The sequence below is a fragment of the Trichosurus vulpecula genome, chromosome 9, assembly GCF_011100635.1.
Source record: "Trichosurus vulpecula isolate mTriVul1 chromosome 9, mTriVul1.pri, whole genome shotgun sequence".
In the NCBI taxonomy this organism is placed as follows: Eukaryota; Metazoa; Chordata; class Mammalia; order Diprotodontia; family Phalangeridae; genus Trichosurus; species Trichosurus vulpecula.
This window is the reverse complement of record NC_050581.1, coordinates 125,941,771-125,966,298: the sequence shown is the minus strand read 5'-3', so window position 1 is coordinate 125,966,298 and position 24,528 is coordinate 125,941,771. Positions and strand designations below refer to the sequence as shown.

Here is a 24,528-nt window from a genome sequence, read left to right as displayed (position 1 = left end):
GGAGTATTGCTGATTCACAGTCAGTAAAGAGCCTACCCACATGGATCTTTCAAAATTTTCTCTACATGATATCATAGACTCTCTTCTCATCTGATGAACACAGGACTTTTAAACTGCTAAACTAATGCAGCATCCCACTTCTCAACATCCCTATTTCCATCCCCGTACTTTTCAGTGCATATTTGTATAAGCGTATTAAATGTTATCTTTTTTTTGCAGGGTTGATCCTACCTGACATTGTCATGCCTTTGAATGTAAATCTTGTGAAAAATTCTCTCAGGTGGCTTCAGAAAATCTTCCTTCATTTCCATGGCAACATTTCTGGGCAAGAGACTCATCAGCAGCCTTTCCTATAGGCCAAAATAAAAATAACAGTAATAATTATTTTATTATTATCAATAATAAAGACACAAGTTAGTCTGCATTTATTTTTCTTTGGTTTTCCTCTAGCCATTTTGAACTATTACAACATTGTTGTGGACACAAGCTAATGTGAGAATTTCTATTGTATTTAACCATGACTTCCTTAATTCCTCTCTTTTCTTTATGAAGGGCAAAGAGAATTTCTACTAAGATTTTGTACTAGCACCTAAAACAGTCTATAGTAACTACTCAATAAATTCATACCTCACTGTGAATATCACTTTTTAAAAATCCACTAATCATATTCTGTAGCCCTTAAATAAGATTCTTTGAAAGGATTTGTGTGTGTGTATCTAAACAATTTTAAATCATACTTAAATTTTGTATGAGACAGAGTTGGGAGGAAACATATAACCTATATTTGGACCATTATTCTCATGCACAAAATGTAAACTATAGGCTAATAGCAAAGTTACATATATTAGTAGATGGTTTAATAATAATGACATTAATAATAATAACTGGTATTTATATAGTATCTACTCTATGCCAGGTACTGTGCTAAGTACTTTTAAAATATTAGTGAATTTGAACCTCATAACAACCTTGGAAGGTAGGTACTATTATCATTTCTATTTCACAGTTGAGAAACAGAGGCAAACAGTAGTTAAGTGATCTGCCCAAAGTCGTACAGTTACTAAACATATGAAAGCAGATATCAACTTAGGTCTTCCTAACTCCAGACCTAGAACTCTATCCATTGTACCACTTAACTGCTAATTCTAACCAAAAAATTCTGAGAGTTGGCTTAATATCAAAATGAAAGGAAGTCACCCAATGGTATGCTACCTATCCCCTCCCAATTCAACATTTTTTTTTTATTTCAAAATTTGGGTAGCAAAAGAAACTTTGCTTTTAAAATCTGCAGATGACACAAAATTCAGAGGAAAAACTAGTGCAGTGGATGAGAAAGTTAAGTTTATAAATTGTATTGAGAAGCTAAAAAATTAGGCAAAAGCCAGTAAGGTAACATTTAACAGACATACATATAAAATCATTCACAAATTCCACCTTTTCAAGGTGTGGAATTGATCCTGGGAGTATTAAAGGCTATTATTAACATGTAATGTAATCTACGAAGGGTCTACCAAACTAGAAAGACTGGGATTACAGCCCCAGTGAAAAGTTATTTGTTGTCCTTGAACCAGCTTACCAAAAGGAAGAAAATCTTATTATCAGCAGGTTTATCACTAAGTGACTAACTCTTTCCCTAAAGCTGTCAAAGGTAGACTGTGAAACAGATAAATACATCAGGTTTCTTCCATCTTCTAGATGTATAACTTATTATTTCTAAGAATTTAGAATTTTGTGCTTAGACATCAATAATTCATGAATTACAACCTATATATTCCTTTACTCTCTATGTGGTCTTTGCCCATATTCCCCCATATATTAGCTTTGTTGTATGAGAGAAACAATATCCAGAAGAAAATTGGTAAGAATCTCCTCATCCTCTGCTTCGGTCATACTACATCTGGATTGAACAAGAAAGAGTAGTTCTGGTTATCACATTTTAGGATGGCCATTGACAAACTGGAGTACAACAAGAATGACCAGGATGGTGAAAGGACTGGGGACCCTACCATAAAATGCTCCAGCAAAGGAAGTTGGGATGGTTAGGGAAGAGATGGCTTAAAAGGGATGTAATAACTGCCTTCAAATATCTAAAAGGCTGGCAGGTGGAAGATGGATAAGACTTGTTCTACTTGGTCCCTAAAGGCAAGACTAAGAGCAAATGGAAGGGGAGAGAGAGAGAGAGAGAGAGAGAGAGAGAGAGAGAGAGAGAGAGAGAGAGATTTATGCTAGAGCTGAAGGGGTAAAAAACAAACTCTTAAAAAAGCTGTAGAAAGGTGCAATCAGTGAACACAGGAGGCAGTGAGTTTTTTCTCTTTTAAAATATTTAAATACAGGCTGGATGATTATTTTTAAGGGATTTTGTAAAATTCAAGGTTTAGATAAAGGTTATACTTGGTCTTTTAGGTCTTTTCTAATAGTGAGATAATGAACATTGTACTGATCTAGAATAGGGTTTCTTAACCTAAGATAAGTGGACATTCTTTTAAACAATTTGTAACAACTTAAATATAATTGGTTTCCTTTGTAGTTCTTTGTATTTTACTTGATTTATTTTAAAACATTTTGATGCAGGATTCATAGGTTTCACCAGACTGCCTAAGGGGTTCATGACACAAAAGAAAGTTAAGAACTTCCTGATCTAGTATACTGCTAAGGGCTAGGAAGGAGAAGAACACTTAATCGAGATGTTCAAGTCATTGATGATAAAGGCAAAATGGTGACTAGGAACCAGTATGCAGATGAAGATAAAAGGAAAGATGGAGGCAAGATATTAACCCATAGCACGAACTTCAAAGGAGGAGAGAGTGCCACATGGCAATAGCAGAGTATATTTGTCTACACGAGGAATCAAGGCATCAGGAGTATGGTAACTCCTCTTCTTGACCCTGGGAAACATTTTTAGATATCTGATATTTTTCCTCTCCGTGAAGGTTGAAGAACTCCCATAAATTCTTCTGTGGGGCTACATCTATAACCCTGGAGCTATCCAGCTGGAGGGAATTAAGTAAGAAAATTCTAGCTGACAGCATCTTCAGTTATTATAGGTGCCCTCTGTGAGATGTACAGAGATAGGTTCAATGTTATGGGAGGATTGCTTTACTGAATCAAATGCCAGATTCTTCAAGTTAAAAGAAATTGTAAAGCTGAGGGGATCAACCAGTCAGTATTCAACCAACTTGGTTGGCATTTTATCACAGAAGCTGGTCACTTCTTATTGAAGCATTTGTTGTCCACTTGTTTCTCTTCTTTATTTTGGTAACCTTACTTAGAGGTCAATCAATAGAAGAAGCATTTCTTTCACATACAAGAATAAATTCACTTCCCAGTCAGACTCGAAGCCCAAAAAGAAGGGAAAAAAATCCAGGAATTGATGCTTTCAACAAGAGCACAGCTGCAAAAGGTTGCTATTGAATTGTCTGGTTTCTCAGACAAATGTTTTAGATTGAATTCCAGAATTTCAAACCATCCTTTGTGTCATCAGGTACCAGGCAGATAAAACTATGAAAGTGTCTCCTAATTGAAATTTATCAAGAAAGAAATGCTAATATTAGATGAAAATCATACCTGAATGACTGATATTAAATAAATATTAAGGTTCTTTCAAAAGCAAATGTGAAAAATCTCTTTGTTCAGGATTATCACACTGAGAAATACAAATTACATTCTTCCATTATATGCATTATTTTTCCTTTGTTAAAAAAGTCAGTTTTAACATTTCTTTTCAACATTACCTCACTTGAAAGGAATACAAGTCAAACATTTCCTACTAAACCATTTCTTCCTTAATTCCTTCAGCCCACCCCCTTCCTCCTGCTCAATTAAGACAAAACAAACTTCATCAGCTCCAAATCTGGGTTAAACAATGTCTTTAAGAACAATTTTGGAAATGGAGGTGGGGTTTCTATTCTCTTCAAAGAAACTGTAACAACTGTGCACAAAGTAGGTTTGCAGAAAGCTGAGGAATACCTTCAACAAACTATAAATGAATTACACTACTAGCCCATCCAATGTTGGATAGTGGCACACTGGAAAATTAATTTTATGTCAGCTAAGCCTTAAGTGATCATATAAGATGAAATCTGAAAGGACCAATAAGTTATCCCAGGGTTGATGATACATACATACATACATACATATGCAACAATACATGAATGGATGGATGGATGGATGGGTCAGCCAGCTAGATAGACAGACAGATAGATGGATAGATAGATAGATAGATAGATAGATAGATAGATAGATAGATAGATAGATACACATACAAACATACATAGCTGCATGTATATATACATGATGAAAATATAAATTTATCTGATTCTGAGCATTCCAAAGACTCTGCAAAAGCACACTTGTCAAAAAGACTATTTTATGGAGAGCTCACATAGGGCAAATGTTCACATGGTGGTCAGAAGAAGCAATACAAGGACATTCTCAAGGTCTCTCTTAAGAACTTTGGAATTATTTGTGTGACATGGGAGACACTGGCATAGGACTGTCCAGCATCGCATGCCCACATTAGAGAAGGTGCTGTACTCTATGAACAAAGGAGAACTGAAGTAGCTCAAAAGAATAGTGAGTTGTGCAAATTTAGAGAATCCACCCCAAATGTTCACATGGGCTATTTGTGTCCAACTTGTGGTAGAATATTCCAAGCTCACATTGGTCCAAACAGCCACAGTAAGACACACTGTAACTTGACTCTAGCATAGTAATGTTATTTTGGTCCACCTCAAGAATGATGGGCAACAACCCGGTCCAAGTATGTCCAAGTTTACATGCGCATGTTGTGTAAGGAGATTGGAATAGAGAAATAGACAAATTGATAGATCATGTGTGTGTGAGAGAGAGAGAGAGAGGGAGAGAGAGAGAGAGAGAGAGAGAGAGAGAGAGAGAGAGAGAGAGAGAGAGAGAGAGAGAGAGAGAGAGAGAGATTTTGTTTAAAAACTAGACCCGTAGTTAAATAAATGTAGGGAGCTCTGGGTAGAAATATCATCACTAATGTGGCACCCTCTAGAATTTATAGATTTAGCTAATTGCCTTAGAAATTAAATTGCCTAGGGTTATTATGCAAATATTTGATAGACACAGGACCTGAATCCCAGGCCAAGTCTCTATCTATTATGCAACCCTATTATATGTATGTGTATGTGTAAATGGATTCCATTAAGGAATGGATGCTAAAGTCAATTTTAAGGAAAGACCCCTTTTTCCTGACTTTCAGATCTCCCGTACCTGTCTTTCCCTCCATCTACTAAGAAAAAAAATCCCCAAAGCAAAGAGCATTCAAGCTACTCTGATGTTTGCAATCTTCTAAAAATCTTTCCAATTCAGACCCTCACTCTACTGAGCCTCCAATGAGGCTCTATCTGCATTGGGATCATTTAAAATTAAAAACCCAGGAAACTAAAATAATAAGCAGCTACTCGCTCCCCAGCTCCATCTAAAAACCTTCCCCCTTTCTATTTCAATATACCATAAAATTTACCATACAAATAACCGCAAAACTGTCCTAATTGATCTCTCTGCTTCCAGCTATCTCTCCATTAATCTATTCTCCACACAACTGCTAAAATAATCTCTAAGTATGCAAATCTAACCATGCCACTCTCCTGCTCAAATATCTTTCAGAGGTCCCTATTGACACTAGGACGAAATATAAATTTCTCAGTCTCTCTAATGAATCCATTGTCCAACTCTCTTCAGCAGCCATTTCAAACAGTATCATCTGTCTTCAAGTCTTTCATATTCCCTCTTTCTCCATTCCCTAATCCAGTCCAAGGACCCTGATACATATTTTGTAGGAAAAAAAATGACACTATTCTTAGAGTTCCTCCTTCTAACCTCTCCCTGCTCTTGCATCATAAAGACAACATCTTCCACTGTCTCGTTTTTTTCATGCTGCTGTCAGATGAAGTGGTCTTTTTCCTTGATGAGGCAAACTCCTCTAGATGTAACCTTGATTCCATCCCCTCCAAACTTCTCTAGAAAAATGCCCCCACTACTATCTCCATCCTCTAGTTTATCTTTAATCTCTATCTACAAGTCATTTCCCTGCTGCCTACAAGCTTGTCCTGTCTTCTTCATCCTTAACAAGCAAACAAATAAAATTTACTTCATCTTACCATCCATACTAGCTATTAATGTAGGTGACTCTGCTCTCTCATGGCTAAACTCTTTAAGAAAGCCATCTACAAGGTGTCCCTAAAGTCTTGAGACATAGGAAAACTGATGTCAATGTGGAGTTATTGCATTGAGTTCATGTGAATCTTGCAAAGTGCATCAACCTTTGCATCACAAATGATGAAAATCATATTGAAGATGTTATTTGTTAATATTCCAATTAAATAAAATGTGCTTGAAAATTTCATTCATTTTATTTCTTGAAAATATACATTTTTGCCTATGTGTCCAGACTTTAGGAACACCCTGTATAATTGGTGCCTTTACTTCCTCTCTTCTCATTCTTTTGTGAACTCTCTGCCATCTGGCTTCCAAAGTCATCTTTTAACTAAAAGTGAAATTTTTAGAAAAATTTAGAAAAGCTAAAATTAAAAAAAGTTTAACCAAAAGCTCTCCAAAGTTACCAATGATCTCATCCTTATTGATTCTCATGGCCTCTTCTCAATCCTCATCCTTGCTGATCTCTCTGTGCCATATGACACCACTGATTACTGTCTTCTCCTGGATTCTTTCTCCTCTTTAGGCTTTCATGACACTAGACTCTCCAGGTTCTTTTTCTATCTGTCTGACTACTTCTGTTTCTTTTGCCTTCTTCCATGTCTCATCCACTAACCCTGAGTGTCCCTGGAGGTGCTGTCCTAGGTTCCCTCCTTTTTGTGGTTGTTGTTCAGTCATTTCAGGCATATCTGACTCTTTGTGACCCCATTTGGGGTTTTCTTGGCAAAGACACTGGAGTGGTTTGCCATTTCCTTCTTCAGCTCATTTTACAGATGAGGAAACTGAGGCAAACAGGGTGAAATGACTTGCCTGGGGTCGTACATCTAGTAGGTGTCTGAAGCGGGATTTGAACTCAGGATGATTACTTTTCCTGACTCTAGGGCTAGTGCTCTATCCACTGTACCACCTCTTCTTTTTGCTTTGCTCTATTTCACAAGGTTCAATTATCACCTCCATGCAGATTATTCCCAAATCTATATATACAAGCCTACATTCTCTGCTGAGCTACAGTCACGCATCAACTGCTTCTTAAATGTCTCTAACTGGATGTCCTGTAGACATCTTGAATTCAACAAAACAGAATTCATCCTCTTTCTCTCCCAAACTGTCGTCCCTTCTGGGCTTCTCTATCACCTCCCAGTCACCTGGTCCTTTCACCCTTGATTCCTCACCCTCACTCACCTTCCATTTCAAACTGGCTGCCAAATCTCAGCATTTCTACCTTCACAATATCTCTTAAATGTGTTCTTTTCTCTCCACTCACACAGCTGCATTCCTCTCATCTGAACTGCCAGTATAAGAACCATCTAATTGGTCTCCGTGCCTCAAGACCTCATTATTGCAATCCTTCCTTGTGTTCTAATACAGATGCAAAGGCATTTTACAAATATCTGATTTTATCCTTATCCTGGAAGGTAGGTGCCATTATCATCACCATTGTATAGTTGAGGAAACTGAGATAAACAGAAGCTAAGTGACGTGTGCAGGATCATACAGCTAATTCATGTCTGGATGTGGACACCAGAAAGCAAAAGATAAGTATGAAAATGACAAGTGGCCCAGTTTAGTTGAAGGAGAGATTATATGCAAAGACAAGTAAGAAACAGAACTGGAAAGAGTGTTGCCAGAATGTAGAAATTTTTAAATGCCAGGAAAAAGATCAGATGGCTTTGAGTTAGAAGGGATCTTAAGATCTTCGGGTCTCAGGACACCTGAGAAGGTAATAGGGAGTCATTGAAAAGTTCTGACTGGAGCAGTGAAATCATCAGAACTATGTATGAGTGAGATTAGTATGCCGTCATGGTGAAGAATAGATTTGGATGAAGGAGAGTGCAGAGGCAGGAGGCAAGAGCCCAGATGGGTGAAAATAAAGGCTTGTACATCTTGTCATGTAGAGACAAATAACAGACAGTGACTTACTGAAGCTTTTCAGTCATTTTGACTTAGAAACTCATCTAAAATAGTCAGAGGTTGTTTGGATTCACAAGGCCCTATTTAACAATCTGTGTCAAATACTGCGATTGTTATAATAATGATGATAAATGGAAAGGAAATGATCACTTAAGAATGTTCTTTTCCACATTATAAAATGCATAAAATTTTCTTTTATGTTCTCTGGGAAGTTGATTCTCTGCAAATGGAAATCGATGGGAAATGTAAGGATGGTAAATTAGTATATCAAGCAAAGCTATCTCACTACCTTCAGAAAAAAACTGTTTTGAGGAAATGAACATATCAATGTGGCATTATATCATATGGATTTCCAGAGTCAGAGGACAGTATCATTTATCCTATGCCCCCTATCATTTAATTAATTGAGGTAATAGTGTATGTGCAGATACCAAACGAGTTAACACTTGGAAAGCACTTTGCAAAACATGAAGCTCTACATAAATATTATTATTAAATTATAAAATAAATGAAGAACCATGTATTATAGATATGTAAAATGTATAAACAGGTAAAAATGGCATGTTATAGCGGAATGTGTATTGGACTTAGATTGAGAATCTATCGATCAACAAGTATCTATTAACTGCTTAGGCTTTTCTCACTGTTGACCGCCCTCTCCTCGTATATATTCTCTCCTCTCTGTGCTGTCATGTTACTACTCTCTCCTGGTCCTCTTCCTATCTGTAAAATAACTACTATTCAGTCTTCCTTGCTAGCTCATTATTTAGTTCAAGCCTCCTGACTGTGGGTGTTCCCAAAGACTCAGTCCTAGGTCCCCTATTCCTCTTCCTCTATACTTTTTCTTTATGACCTCATCAGTTCCTATGAGCTTAATCATAATCTCTCTGCCAATGACTCCTATTTCTATAGACCCACCCCCAGTCTTATCCCTGACTTTTAATTCCACATTATCAGTTGCCTATAAGAAAATTTAAATTTCATGTTCTAGAGAAATCTCAAACTCACAATGTCTAAAACAGAATTAAAAAAAAAACCCTGCTCTTTCTCTGAAATTCTATTTTCTCTCAAAGACAATGCCATCCTTCCAATCTCCCACATTCATAACTTTGGTATTTTCCTCAACTCCTCCCTCTCCCTCAACAAAAATATCCCATCAGTTATCAAATCTTGCTGTCTATATCTACCCAACATTGCTCCCATCTGACATCTTCTGTCGACTCATTTACCACTTTGGGTCAAGTCATCTCCTCCTGTCTATATTATTGCAATAGTTTCCTTTTGGTTTCCCTGCTTCAGGTCTCTCCTCACTTCAGTTCATGCTGTACACAACTGCCAAACATAAAAATGTAGACATGAAATTGTTAAAGTATAGGTACTGCCTTTGTGCTAACATTGCAATAAACTAAGGAAATAGGAAATGTCATATGGTGCCAGTTACAATTTCTCTATTTAGGTGCTTTGTTTAATTTTTTTAGGGAAAATGTACCTTGGGAGGAAGTTCATGGGAGAAAGGATAGAAAATAAAGATCAACTAGTATCCTCATTGGTCACAGTACCTTACCTGTGAAAAAGCTGGCCAACATTAGTTAAGACAGTATTCAGGATATGACTGACTTAAAAAAAGAAATAGGAAACATGGCGGCTGGAAAACAGGGACTTGTTTAAGCTCTCCCCCAGGTCCCTCCAAACACCTATAAAAATGGCTCTGAAGAAATTCTGGAGATGCAGAACCCAAGAAATAGCAGAGGGAAGCAGGGCTCCAGCACAGGACAGGCTCGATGGTTGCTGGGAAGGGTCTATCTCACAGAGCTGGGAGCGGAGCAGAGCAGAGCCCAGTATGGGCCATGCCAGGACCAACCACACTGGGAGTTGGGTGGAACAGTCATAGCTCCCTGAATCAGTGAGCTGTGGCAATTACCAGACTTCTCAACCCACAAACACCAAAGACAACAGAGCAGGTTAGTGGGAAAAACTGCGGGGACAGAGGGAAAGGAGTTCATGGTTGGCCACTGCCCCAGGGGCAGCAGAGGTGGTGCTCTGAGGCTGCTTCCAGAGCTACAGCAGCAGTTGCTTCCAGGACCCAGGCCCACCTGGTAGGAGGAATTAAGCAGTGGATCAGTAAGGGAATGCAAAGCCTGTTTTGCCCTGCCTGGATCTGGGCTGCATTCCTGCTTGGCAGTTCTTGGGGGAGAAGGAGCACTGGTGTGTCAGAGCTTGCTGTGTAGAAGTAGCTCTGAAAACAGCAGCACAGCCCCTCAAGCTTGGGACAAAGTACTCTCTACTCTACAAGCAGTCATACCCCAACAAAAAACTCCAGGGTCAAGTAGTTGGCTGGGAACATGACCAGGCAGTGAAAGTGCTCTCAGACTCAGACTTTGGAATCTTTTTTTGATGACAAAGAAGACCAAAACATATGGCCAGAAGAAGTCAACATAGTCAAAGAGCCTACATCAAAAGCCTCCAAGAAAAATATGAATTGGTCTCAGGCCATAGAAGAGCTCAAAAAGGACTTAGAAAAACAAGTAAGAGAAGTAGAGGAAAAATTGGGAAGAGAAATGAGAAGGATGCGAGAAAACCATGAAAAACAAGTCAATGACTTGCTAAAGGAGACCCAAAAAATACTGAAGAAAACAACACCTTACAAAATAGACTAACACAAATGGCAAAAGAGCTCCAAAAAGCCAATGAGGAGAAGAATGCCTTGAAAGGCAGAATTAGCCAAATGGAAAAGGAGGTCCAAAAGACCACTGAAGAAAATACTACCTTAAAAATTAGATTGGAGCAAGTGGAAGCGAGTGACTTTATGAGAAATCAAGATATTATAAAACAGAACCAAAGGAATGAAAAAGTGGAAGACAATGTGAAATATCTCATTGGAAAAACCATTGACCTGGAAAATAGATCCAGGAGAGATAATTTAAAAATTATTGGACTACCTGAAAGCCATGATCAAAAAAAGAGCCTACATATCATCTTTCAAGAAATTATCAAGGAGAACTGCCCTGACATTCTAGAGCCAGAGGGTAAAATAGAAATTGAAAGAATCCACTGATCACCTCCTGAAAAAGATCCCCCCCCCCAAAAAAAAACTCCTAGTAATATTGTCACCAAATTCCAGAGCTCCCAGATCAAGGAGAAAATACTGCAAGTAGCCAGAAAGAAACAATTTGAATATTGTAGAAACACAATCAGGATAACACAAGATCTAGCAACTTTTACATTAAGGGATTGAAGGGCTTGGAATATGATATTCTGGAGGTCAATGGAGCTAGGATTAAAACCAAGAATCACCTACCCAGCAAAACTGAGTATCATGCCCCAATGCAAAATATGGATTTTCAATAAAATAGAGGACTTTCAAGCTTTCTCAGTGAAAAGACCAGAGCTGGATAGAAAATTTGACTTTCAAACACAAGAATAAAGAGAAGCATGAAAAGGTAAACAAGAAAGAGAAATCACAAGGGACTTACTAAAGTTGAACTGTTTTGTTTACATTCCTACATGGAAAGATGATGTGTGTAATTCATGAGACTTCAGTATTAGGGTAGCTGAAGGGAATAGATAGATAGATAGATAGATAGATAGATAGATAGATAGATGGCACAGGGTGAATTGAATATGAAGGGATGCTATCTAAAAAATAAAATCAAATTAAGGGATGAGAGAGGAATATATTGAGAGAGGGAGAAAGGGAGAGATAGACGGGGGTAAATTACCTCACATAAAGGTGGCAAGAAAAAGCAGTTCATTGGAAGGGAAGAGGGGGCAGGTGAGGGGGATTGAGTGAATCTTGCTCTTATCAGATTTGACTTGAGGAGGGAATAATATATACACTCAATTGGGTATCTTACCCCACAGGAAAGAAGTGGAAGGGGATAAAAAAGGGGGGACAATAGAAGGGAGGCAGATAGGGGGAATAGGTAATCAAAAACAAACACTTTTGAAAAGGGACAGGGTCAAGGGAGAAAACTGAATAAAGGGGGACAGGATAGAAGGGAGCAAAATATAGTTATTCATTTACAACATGAATGTTGTGGAAGGGTTTTGCATAATGATACACATGTGGCCTATGTTGAATTACTTGCCTTCCTAGGGAGGGTGGGTGTGGAGGGAAGAGGGGAGAGAATTTGGAAGTCAAAGTTTTCAAAGCAGATGTTTGGAAAAAAAAATTGTTTTTACATGCAACTGGGAAATAAGATATACAGGCAATGGGGCCTAGAAATCTATCTTGTCCTACAAGAAAATAAGGGAAAAGGAGATGGGGGGAGTGGGGTAACAGAAGGGAGGGCTGACTGGGGAAGGGGGCAATCAGAATATATGCCATCTTGGAGTGGGGGAGAGGGTAGAAATGGGGAGAAAATGTGTAACTTAAAGTCTTGTGGAAATCAATGCTGAAAACTAAAAATATTAAATAAATAATAAAAAACAAAGACAGCATTGAAAGTTATATGTTTAATTTATTATGTAGTGGTTTGTTTCTTTTGTTTGTTTTTTAAAGCAAGACATACATAATAGGGGCAGCTAGGTGGTGTAGAGCAGCTAGGTGAAGGAGTGGGTAGAGTGCCAAGCCGAGAGTTAGGAATATTCATCTTCCTGAGTTCAAATCTGGCCTTAAATACTCATTAGTTATGTGACCCTGGGCAACTCACTTATTGCTGTTTGCCTCAGTTTCTTCAACTGTAAAATGATTTGTAGAAAGAAATGGCAAATCACTCTGATATCTTTGCCAACAAATTCCAGATGGGGTCATGAAGAGTCAGACATAACTGAAACAACTGAATGACAAGGAAATAACAGAGATTTGGAATTTCATGTATGATCCCCATTTTGTGTTCTATTCTGTATATGAAAATGCTCATTTTACATGATATTTGTTAAATTCAGAATAAAAAAATTTCAAAATATCAGAAAAAAAAGAAATAGGACAACCATGTCATGAGGCTCAGAGACAACAGATGATGGCCTTAGTGATGTATTTGTACACCAGAAATGTCGTACTAAAATAATGAGTAGAAAGCCTTCAATTAAGTAAGAATGCTTTCTATGTAAAGTTTTGAAGAAAACATAAGCAACAATTACAACTCAAATTAATTCAACAAATGATTATTAAGCATCTGTAACGTTCAAAGCTCTGTGCTAGGCACTTGGGATTTAAACACAAAAACAAGACACATAGAGCTTGCCATCTACATTGGCAGATGAAATACTCCCATTGCATCCAAATGAGGTGATTTCTCAAAGTCACACATAGCTCTATGAAACTCTAAGGAAGAATCATAGGAGCATGGCAGACAAGGAGGGATGATTCACATTTTGCAGATCTAGTCTTCCAACTTAACTACTGATTTTCATTTTGTATCAACCTGCAATTCTGTTCATTGTCTGTTTCTTTTATTTCTTAAAACATCTGAATTATGTGTATAACATAAGATCTTTTCCCTACTCTGTATACAAATGCACTCTGGTGGTAGCAAAGTACAAACATGGGTTTATACTCAATCAAAATTACACCAAAGTGACAATGATGAGTTTTCTAACATTCTGATTTTTCCTGAGATTACAAGGAGTAAAAGCAGTGAAAAACAGGCATTGCTTACACTATGAATGTTAACTTGGTTGTTTCCTACCTCTTTCATCCTATGGCAGAAACAGATTGAGTTCAATCTGGAGATCCAAAAAAAAATTCTCTTCTCCCCTGACTTCAGATATAACCTTTATGTTTTATAGAGGTTTTGAACAGGTTATCTCTGAGCTTGGTGGACTATTTATGGATTAACTTCTAAAAAAGATACAGAATGCTCCTGCTAGTCCACTTAATAAGGTATGGAAGGGAGAAAATGTTAAAACTTACACAGAAAAAGTCCCAAGTACATAAAATATATTCAGGAAAAAAGGCAGCATGAAAAAAACCTGTGGCCACTGGGGACTTGTACAGGTTGCGTAGGGCTTCTTATTGTCCTAGCCCACTAGGAATTCTTGTTTCCTCTGTGGAATATTTTGACCACCCTCTTCCTCGACTATGTTAACATTCCAAAATGTGTTATTTGCATTTCAGGATTCAACAAGAAATCCGATGTCTACTTATTAGTGCCTACAATGTTTGGAGAGCACTGTGCCAAATGCTGGGAAAGACATAAACAGTCCTGATCTTGAGAGTTTATGATCAAGTATGTCATATAAATAAAAATAACTTTAACAAAAATACACAGAAAGGGAATTACATTGGGGGAAGGGGAGCAGAGAACAGATTTGTGATGTCATTACTTTATTAGTTTAGAGAACAATTGGTAACTTAGAGTTGCCTAGGGCACTAAGAGGTTAAGTTACTTGTCCATGGTCATGCCCAGTTAATATGTATCATGGGCAGAATCTGAACACAGGTGTTCCTGACTCCAAGGTCAGCCTTCTATTCACTATGCCATGCTGTCTCTATTAAGACCTTTATGGAAGTGAAAAGCCAATGTAGTCTGAAATGGGGGCAGGGGGTGTTATCATTAATATAAACAGAGATGAAGAAATCCTACGTGGTGGGAGTTGCAATTGAGTTTGACTTTAAAAGTAAAGGAAGGACATCCAAGGCATAGGGGAGGACATGAACAATGCCACTGAGAAAGGAAAGCTTAGGATATCTTTGGGTGACAGAGATTAGTGCAGTCTGTCTGATATGTAGAGTAAACGGAGAGGAGTAGTATGAGATAAGGCTGAAAAGAGAAAGTGACACCAGAATGGGGAGGGCCTGGGATCCCTAGTCAAAGAATGTGAACTTTACAGAAAAATTGTGAACACAGCAGTGAAATGAGTAGATCTGTGCATAAGGAAAATTAATTTGGAAATGGTATGAAGAATAGATTATAGCAGGGACAGAGTAAAAGCAGAAACACCTTTTATGAGGCCATTGGAACATACCAAAGAGGTACTAATAAGGACTACTATTAGGGTGATAGAAATAAGACTAATAATAATAGCTAACATTTATATAGCAATTTGATTTCCAAGGCAACATGTGTGTGTATGTGTTGTGTGTGTGCCCACACACAAGAACAATTTGATCCTAACAAAAACTGTCTGTGAGGTAGATACTATTATTATCATAATTTTATAGATAAGGAAACTGAGTCTCTAAGAGGCAAGTCATTTATATAGGACTGAAAAGCCACTCAATATCTATGGCAGGATTTAAACCCAGATCTTCCTGAATTGCAGTCCAAAGCTCTATTCACTATGCAACACTGCTTCTGAGAAGAGGACTTTGATTGAATGAGGACTTGTTGAGGTGGAATCTACAGGAGCTGGCGATTGACCTGGTTGGTGTGAAAGGTGATAGAAAAGAGAAAGATTGTGAAAAGTATGAGATGTCCTCTCCTTCCTGCACTTATCACCAATGATTACACAAGCTGGTGACAAATCGCTTAGGCCAGTCTTTTTTTTTTTTGAACTTTTTCCTTCTTGGCTTGAAATTGATTCTCTGAAACTATGTTTTGCTTACTCAGTTTTCCTTCTAATAGGATCCCTGGTTCCTTGTCACCTGTTCACAAACTGGTTCATAAAGTAGGTATGTGGAGGCCTGAAGTCATGTTGCAAACTCTGTGAGGCAGAATGGATCAAACGGGTAAGGGAATTTTTGTAAACTCTCAAGGTGTGGTGCAGTGCCAATGTACAGCTCCTTGGTGGATCAGACAATCCAACGGGTGATAGAATCATAAGATATCAGAACTAGAAGGGACCCATGCTCAAACAGGAAACCATTCTACAAGATTCCCAAGAAGCAAGGCCATCTAAGTTGTTCTTGAAGATAGGGATCCCACTACACTTCAAGGCAGTCCATTTCACTTTTGGACAGTTCAGCTCTCTCTTGAATTTCATCACTGACCTCCCTACTTTCTCCCTCCTAAAAATATCTGTCCTACTTCAGCGGAGTTATAAAATATTCTTTCTACCATAATCACCCTACTTATTGCTGTGCAGTGTTGGCATCTATTGTTCAACCACCTAATTTTCTTCTTGGCAGCACAGTGGATAAAGAATTAGATCAAGATTCAGCTCTGTCACTGACTCTGACCTTGTATGAGGGATCCAACCCACTCACTGTAGGTCGGCTTTTCTATGTCATGTGGGGAGAACACCTGCCCCTGGATAATATTAAGTTTTGTTTGTTTGCTAAAATAAAACAAACAGAAATGCCTACCTTTTCAACTTCCTACATTTTAACTGCTTCACTCATAGTTTTGTGTATATACTGCATGCCCCTGCATCCCAATACAATAAAGCTCTTTTAATTCAGGGACACTTGTTTGTTTAATTTTGGGTCCCTCGTTCCTAAAATAGTGCTTTGTGCTTAATAGGTATTTAATAAATCCTAGATGAACTTAATTTAACTTAATTTGGAGACAAATATGCCTTAGATTGTATACTTTGGAGTTGGCAGAAACTTCACAAATATATTCCAACCCCATATTTTCCAGATAACAGATTTAGAACTGTAATGGATGTCTGCTATCTCCTAGTCCTAGTCTCTTCATTTTATAGATGAGGAAACTTGGGCATAGAGATCACTTGCCCCAAGGTCACTTGCCCAAGGTCACAAGGTTGTAGGCAGCAGAACTACAATTTAAATCCAAATTCTCTGCCATGAAATTCAGTGTTCGTTCCACTATATGCAATAACAGAATAAAAAAGTTCATGATTTGCCCATGCCATGCAGTTAATTAGTGGCAGAGTTGGCATTGTTATGTCAGCTATCCCGACTCCCAAATCAGTATTTTTTTCTGCTACCACACCATACCAGTCTTATACTAGAATTCTTTTTGGTTTTATGTCAATGTATGTATTATACATCTGCATGTTTAAAGAAAGACGGAAAGATATAGGTGAAAGATTTTCAGATATTCTAGTTGGGAGTCTGTGAACATGGTATTCATTGAATTAAAATGAACTGGAAAATGACTGGTTTATTTATGTTTACTGCCAATAACTAAATAGATCCAAGTTTGGAGCAAGAGAAATGGGGGTCCTACATAGGCTGGCACAACCCATGGCTCAAAGCCATTGCTTCCAGGGCTCTCTGCAGGATCACGAATAAATTGGCAAACAAGCATGAGGAACAGGCCATTTTCCTTAACAGTTTCCACAAGAGACTAAAGATAATCATGGTAACCAGAAGGCACACGAACTAAATGGGCTACTCGAAATGCCTGCAGAGATTGTTCTCTGCTTATATTCAGCAGGACAAAGTTACTGTTTATGTATGCTATCCACACAACCTGGATTCAACCAAAGTTCCCATGTTATGAGATGGGAAATGAGGTGTCTGAGATAGAAACTGTAATCTATGTAGAAGGAAAACATTCTGAATGAGGGAGTGGTTGCATTGCTATGAGAGCTATGTGATGGATTGTGAAGTGGCATGATGATAGACTATGTAATAAAGACCTAGCTTTGGTAGTATGGTTGGTGTGCTGGGTTATAAGCAGTGCTGATATGAATTATAATATATAAGGCATTGAAAAGAGTCTTCCAAAAGTCCAAAGGATAAAAGATGGACAAAGTACTGCATTGTTCTTCAGCAGATATTACAGGAACCAGAGGAGAGCATCCAATATTTTGGGTAAATCTCCTCTAGACAGGGGAAAACATGAACAAAAACACACAGAATGAGAAAGTTTGGATTAAATGTTTTCTACTCAAGTAGAGTATATACTATCCTTAAGGAGATCATAAATCTGCTGAAGAATTGAAATAAGCGCTTAGGACTATTATCAGCACCGTGGTCGGTGTCACAGGGATAGTTCAGATAGTTCAGTAATCCACCACCATTAGCTTCTCCAGTAGCAGGTATTATACCTGGCCACCCTCAGTTTTAAATATGCAGTCATCTTAAATTTTGGCATTAGTAGTACAGTTCATTTAGAGTTAGACTAAGCTAATCTTTATAAACACTCTAAAAACTGTGATTATTAGAATCCTGTGTCTTCCCCTCCCAATTTTTCCCCATTATTCTGTCACCATTACTTAAGAAGTATATGTTATACAGCTAGCACACTATAGTCATCTGATACTACGGTCAAAAGAATTGAAATTTAGAAGGAATGAATCACAAAAAATATAAAGGTACATGATGGATATGAACAGGCTGCAACATATTACTAAGGAGGAATCATGTACAAGAAGTCAAGGAAGGACTATTATCAGTTAAATATATAACTGGAAACAAAGGTAGAACTGTTATGTAGAGAGAGTGAGGAATACTGAAAGACAGACCATGTGTTCCATAGGAATCTGCAAAATGCCAAGAAAATATGAAGAAGGTACCTAGTGCATTAGGTGGAATTCCCACTGAATAGGGTAACTGAATGGAAGAAAAAAGATAAGAGGAACACCAACAGAGGAGTAGTCATAGGCAATTTGTGATCTGTATCATAGGAAAGAATATTTACCTCAAAAAAAATCATGCTGGAGTTCTGAACCATAGTTCATAATGGAATAATATATCTATGGAAATTTGAAAAATTAGCATAATAATTTGAACGCTGGATTGAGTGAGAAAACCTAGGTTGCAATCTTGGTTCTGTTATTTACTAAATGTATTATCTCAAGTGAGTAAATTCAAACTCTCTGGGCTTCTTGTTGTTGTTTTCCCCTGCATATATAGTGATTGGGTTGGATTACATTATCTCTAATGTCATTTTCAGCTCTAAGGCTAAGGACTATGTATAGTTAAGCATAATATTTGTCTTAACTTTGGATGAAGAATAAGAAAAAAAAAGAAACGACTGATTATCAAAGCAATTGCTATCCTTAGCTTGCATCCTGAGATGTTTGTGCCTTTGTTTTGGCAATGTTCTGCTCCTATCCATCAAATGCCAAAAAGATAAAGCATGACCAATATTCAGGTCTTCCAACTTTCCTTCAAAAAGAGTTGAATGTTATTGAGGTTTAAGCAGAGTACCAACATAATAAAAAGATGCCCATTTGCTTAAAATTGTCAGTGTTTAGTCAGCATTTTGTTTAGAAAATTGAATATTGTCATCTACCTTTTCCCATAAGTGGAAGTATCCTTATGATGGAAGATTAACATCAGAGTCTAGCTAGAGATATAGCTCTTTAATAAACTTTATGCAAGGTTTCACTACATTGTATCTGCTTTAGGAGAATTAGAACATTGCTACAGAAAAGGAAACCAACTTTTAATGCTCAAAGCCATAGGGCTTTATTGTGAGCATACTTTACTTAATAATAAGAAAGGCTTTGTGGACTAATGTCATATGCAAGAACATGTGGGGGAGAAAAACAAGAATATATCTGAGACACAATCACCCAAGAGTCAAAGATACAATTGGACCTTGGAGGAGCAGGCTACCTCAATGACTTAGCTAGCAAAGAAGTCCTAGGCCTAGGTGAGATGATCTTAAGGATACAGTTATGGGAGAGAGACTTGTCATCTTACAAGAGACTGCTTCCAAACCCAACACTCAGGTTTTAATCAGTACTAGCAGTTCCTCACACCTCTCCATAGATACTCTTTGGTTGCCCTCAACCAACAAGGCTGTCACGTGATACAGAAGAGGGCCAAATGCTTTTTATACTCAGAAGAAGGGTCTCACTCAAGTGTTATCTCATTGGTTTTTCACTTCTGATGTCACAAACAAGCATGTGCCAATTCACTAAAAAGCTGGAAGATTCTAGATGTAGGGGAAAGGGGCGGGGTACAGAAAGAAAGGGAGTTGTACTAGGCAGGGAAGGGAGGCAATCTACAATAGAGATTGCCTGTTCACAAGTAAAGCCTAATGGTAACCATCTCTAGGGTGGGGGGTGGGGGAAGGGAAGAAAAGAAAAAAAAAGAAAGTTATGGAAATGCTTGTTTTATTTCTTAAGGTCAGAATAAAATAAAAAAATAAAAAGCTAAAAAAATTAGAATTAAAATAAAAAGTAAAGCAAGGTCCAGAAAACCAGAGACTTTTCTTGACTATCAGATGCAGGGGTTATCACAGATCACTGCCCCTCCCCTAAGTGTAATGTGCAGAGGTCTGGGACAGTCACAGAATAACAAGACACCCAGGGAACACTAACACTGCACACGCTCTGAACACCATTCCCAGAACACAAGGTGATCAGCAGGCATTGACACAGATATGAGGAGTGCTTCCCAGAAAGCCCCTCCCTGCTCCTGCCACAATTGTACTGTTCATCCATGCCTGAGAGTCCAACCTGGCTCCTCAGCTCCCCATCTCTTGCACACTATCTCTCTGTAAACACAGAGTTGTGCTGCCCAGCCTAAGGATCTACATAGACAGATCCATCACCACTTTCCCTGAAGAGCCCTTAGAGATTCAGCCCCAGGGTGGAGACACAGATACAACCAGCCAAAGGACCAACCCAGCTGTTGCTAACATAGAGTCAATAGCTCAGATAACCATAATGACTGATTTTTCCCCCTCTGACATTAGTTTCTCTTACTTGTGTGGTGTTTACAAAGCATACTCTCTGACAGAGGTACCACAGGTATGATTATCCTTACTTAATGGATATAGAAATGAAAGGGCAGCCTGTTAGAATAACAGAGAGCTGGACCCAGAGGCATAGGATGTCAAGAAGATCTGATAATGGAATAACAGTTCTATGGAAATTTGAAAAATTAGCATAATGGTTTGAACACTGGATCGAGTGATAAAACATAGGTTGTAATCTTGGTTATGTTATTTACTATATGTATAATCTCAAGTGAGTAAATTCAAACCCTCTGACACAAACCAGCTGGGTGACCCTGGCCAAGTCAAGTCACTTAAATCTCAGTGCCCAGGTAAATGTTCTAAGACTGCAAGTTACCCAGCAGGCACCAATCTGCATCGGTAGAAAGACCTTCCTCATTGGGAATTACCTGTACCCATGAAATCACAGGGTTGGTTATGGGGTGGGGGGGAAGATAAGCTATGATATGGCAGAAAAAGCACCAGCTCTGGAGTCAAAAGTCCTTGGTGCAAATCTCACCTGTGGTGATAATAGTATTAACAATATTAATAACAACAGCAATAATCATAACAATAATAAGAATAGCTAGCATTTAGCACTTTAAGGTTTGCAAAGTTGCTTTACACATGCTATTTCATTTGATCTTCACAACAAGCCTGTGAGGTAGGTGTGATTATTATCCCCATTTTACAGATATGGAAACTGAGGCTGAGAGAGGTTAAGTGACTTGCTCAGGGTCACATAGCTATGAAGTATCTGAGACAGGATTCAAACTCAGTTGTTCCTGACTGCGCATCTTGTACTAATGGCCTATAAGCACCTTTAACCGCATAGGCTTCAGCTTCGTCCTTCATAAAAGGAAGGAACTGGATTGGATAGCCTCTAAGTTCTCTTCTGTGATCTTCTGAAGCTCAGGGATGTTAAAATACTCTTCCAGCTAGTTATAACTATAAATCCCATTCATATACTTGCTTTTCACCCAAGAATTCTGAGATAGATAGTGCAGGTAGGACTCCATCCCAAGACCAAGACTCTCTGTCCACTCTATTCTTTGTATTTTTTAGTGGGGAAGGAAAAACAGGGATCTTATTTGCTGGGGAATATGTGTTCATAAATATATCACAGATCTATCACACACAACCAGAGAATCCTTGGTCCTTGGAACTTGTGTGGACACCCTGAGGCATAAAATATAAGTTTTCATTTTCACTATTTCTTTAAAATAAAGCTTTTCTTTATGTTCAGAAGGTGAGTAGCTGGGTTATAACTAGGATCTGGGCTAACTGATAATGCTTCATCCCTGTTGAGGGCATTGGGATGTCTATAATCAATTTTTAAAGAATGAGTTACATGATGTTAATATTTTTAAAATTACGATAGTTTAAAAGTTTTTGTGGTAGTCATTTCCTTTTAAATCTCCACCATGGAAGCCTTCTCCATCCCTGAAATTCAAGAAGTACCTTGGTCCCCCGAGACCTCACCCTCTGATTACATAGCTCCTCCCAGGATGAAACCTAAGCCAGGAATAAATGTCTTCATTCCTCTCCAGGCTACACTCCTGACTCTCTCCTGGATTTTCTCTACCATGTCCCTACCACTTTCATCTTTTCCCTCACCCATCCCTTTCTTTTATATATGTCTTATGACTTTAGAATGGAAGCTCCTTTAGGGCAGGGACTGTCCTTTCTGCTTAGATTTGTATTCCTAACACTTAGCACAGTTTTATGTACATAGCAAGCATTTAATAAATGTATGTTAATTGGTACATCAATTTGTTGAAATTTAAATGAAAGTAAACATGTAGAAAATATTAAAATGTGTAATTGACTCACCCAGCAATAAAAATAACAATAATAATAATAATAATAATGGTTACTATAACATTTACTCTACTTCACCAAACGTATATGCAATTCTTCTAAATGCAAATGATGTATCATGCTACATGGACCATAAGATCCTTGCTCTAGAGATAGAAAAGACCCCAGAAACCAGCTAATCTAATATGGTCATTTTAGAGATTGGAAAACTGAGGTCCAAAGAGGTTAAGTGATTTGCCCAAGGTTATCCAAGTAATAAATGGCAGAGCTGAGATTTGAATTTAAGCTCTTTGGCTCTAAATCCAGCACTCTTTTAACTGCACTGTGTTGTTTTGGTGAAAGATGGGCCCTTTTTTTTGTGAAATGGAGGACTGAAGAAGTTGTGACATAATCAACGTTTCCGTGACTCAAATCTGCCTGCCTAATAAAGTCTATCCTCCTGCCCTTGGCATTCAGGATCTACAATCTTTCTCCGATATGCCTCTCCTGTCTTATTCCTTACAATTGCACATTTCAGCCAAACTGGATTCATCTCAAGCCCCTGTTTTTGTCATACCTTTTCCCCCTGACCTTGCTCATAAAACTCAGAATAAACTCTTCTTTCCCAATGCTGGGAGGAAATTCAATGGATAGAAATAAGAAGGTAGCAATTTGTCATGTTAATACACAAAAAGCAGGTCCATTTTCCTTATTTTTTTGTGCCTAACTATCCTTTCCCCAATTAGATTATAATCTCTTTTCATATGGGTGAGTATTATTTTTAAAATCTTCATATCTCTAGTCCTTTTTCAATTGTGTCATGGACCCCCTTTGGAAGTCTGGTGAAACCCATGGACTCTTCTGAATAATATTTTTAAATGGATAAAACAAAATAAATGTGATTTCAAAGGAGATCTATTATATTGGTATGTCAATATCAAAATAGTTTTAAGAAACAAGGTAACAGACTTGTTATGAACCTCCCTAAAAGAACTAAATTTAATTGATGAACTCCTGTTGATGGTTTAAATTCTTTAGGCTTTCTGTTTTGTTGGTCATCCATCCATAACTAGCTTGCAACCTGGATTGACTTGTGAGCTTGAACATTTAATCTCATAATATGGGTGGGGTATCCTAGCATCCAAACCCCAGTGGCAGTGACAAAATACAAATCAAGGATCTGTAGGGGCAAAAGGCTCCTGGAATAAATATTTGATGGTGCCCTCTAAAGATCATAGACAAAGGTACAGTGATAAATATTCTACCAAATATTTCAGTATTGTCTAAATATTAACCTAAGAAAGGCTATAGACTTGTCCTTAGCAGTTCCAAATTATACAAGGGCCATGAAGTTACTGTCTGTTGTAAAACAAAAACAAGAGATCTGAAATAGGGTCATAGCAATGGAAAGGATGAATCCCAGACATACTAATGAAGAAGAATGAATGTAATTTAGACATTAATTAAATATGAGAAATGAAGAAGACAGAGGAGTGGAAAAAGGAGAAAAGGGAAGTAGAAGTCTGCTGAAATGAAAAAAATAAACAAGAGAAAAGCTTTGACGGTAGAGAAGGGAGGAGAAAAATGGGAGAGAGACAGGCAGACAGAGACAGAGAGAGACGGAGACAAAGTAAGAAAGGGAGAATAGGACTGATAAGAAAATTTTCAATTATCACCCAGACCTGTGTAGGGTTCCTGAGTCTTAATAGACATCTCCCTCAAGATACAAGTGAATTTAATATCATACAACTATGTTAGTAACTAATTACTAATCCATCCTTCTCTTCCTATTTCTATTAAGACCCAACTCCTGAAAAGGTCAAGAAGTTTTACAAGGGTGTGACAGTAAGGAAATCTCCTAGACCCAAAGCATATACCTAGGCAAGGACTCTTACTTTTTGCCTACTCTGTGTAAAAAAAAAAAAAATCCAACTTTAGCTAGAGCTTTCCTCTGGGATATGTCTCCTTGTCCTTGATCCCTCCATTATAGTTTAGGGCTACCCAGTTCATGAAGGAGAAAACTAGCCAGATAGGTCTGGATCAAAGTGGCTTCCCCTACCCAGATGCCTTGAGGCTGGAGAGCCTCATTATCAAGCCACTTTTTCAGCAGGAGGAGCTGAAGATTTTTAGCCCATCTTCTCATTAAATGTTCATGATCAGGGTTAAGTTTCAC

At 38.0% G+C, this 24,528-nt stretch overlaps 1 protein-coding gene across 1 annotated transcript in view; it reads right to left on the bottom strand.

The window, feature by feature from the left end:
- Positions 1–24,528, bottom strand: part of ADCY1 (adenylate cyclase 1) — a 351,817-nt gene that overhangs the window by 192,630 nt on the left and 134,659 nt on the right. The window contains exon 3 of the mRNA XM_036738252.1: positions 232–350. Coding sequence (XP_036594147.1) covers positions 232–350 — 119 coding nt within the window. The remainder of the gene's footprint in view (positions 1–231; positions 351–24,528) is intronic.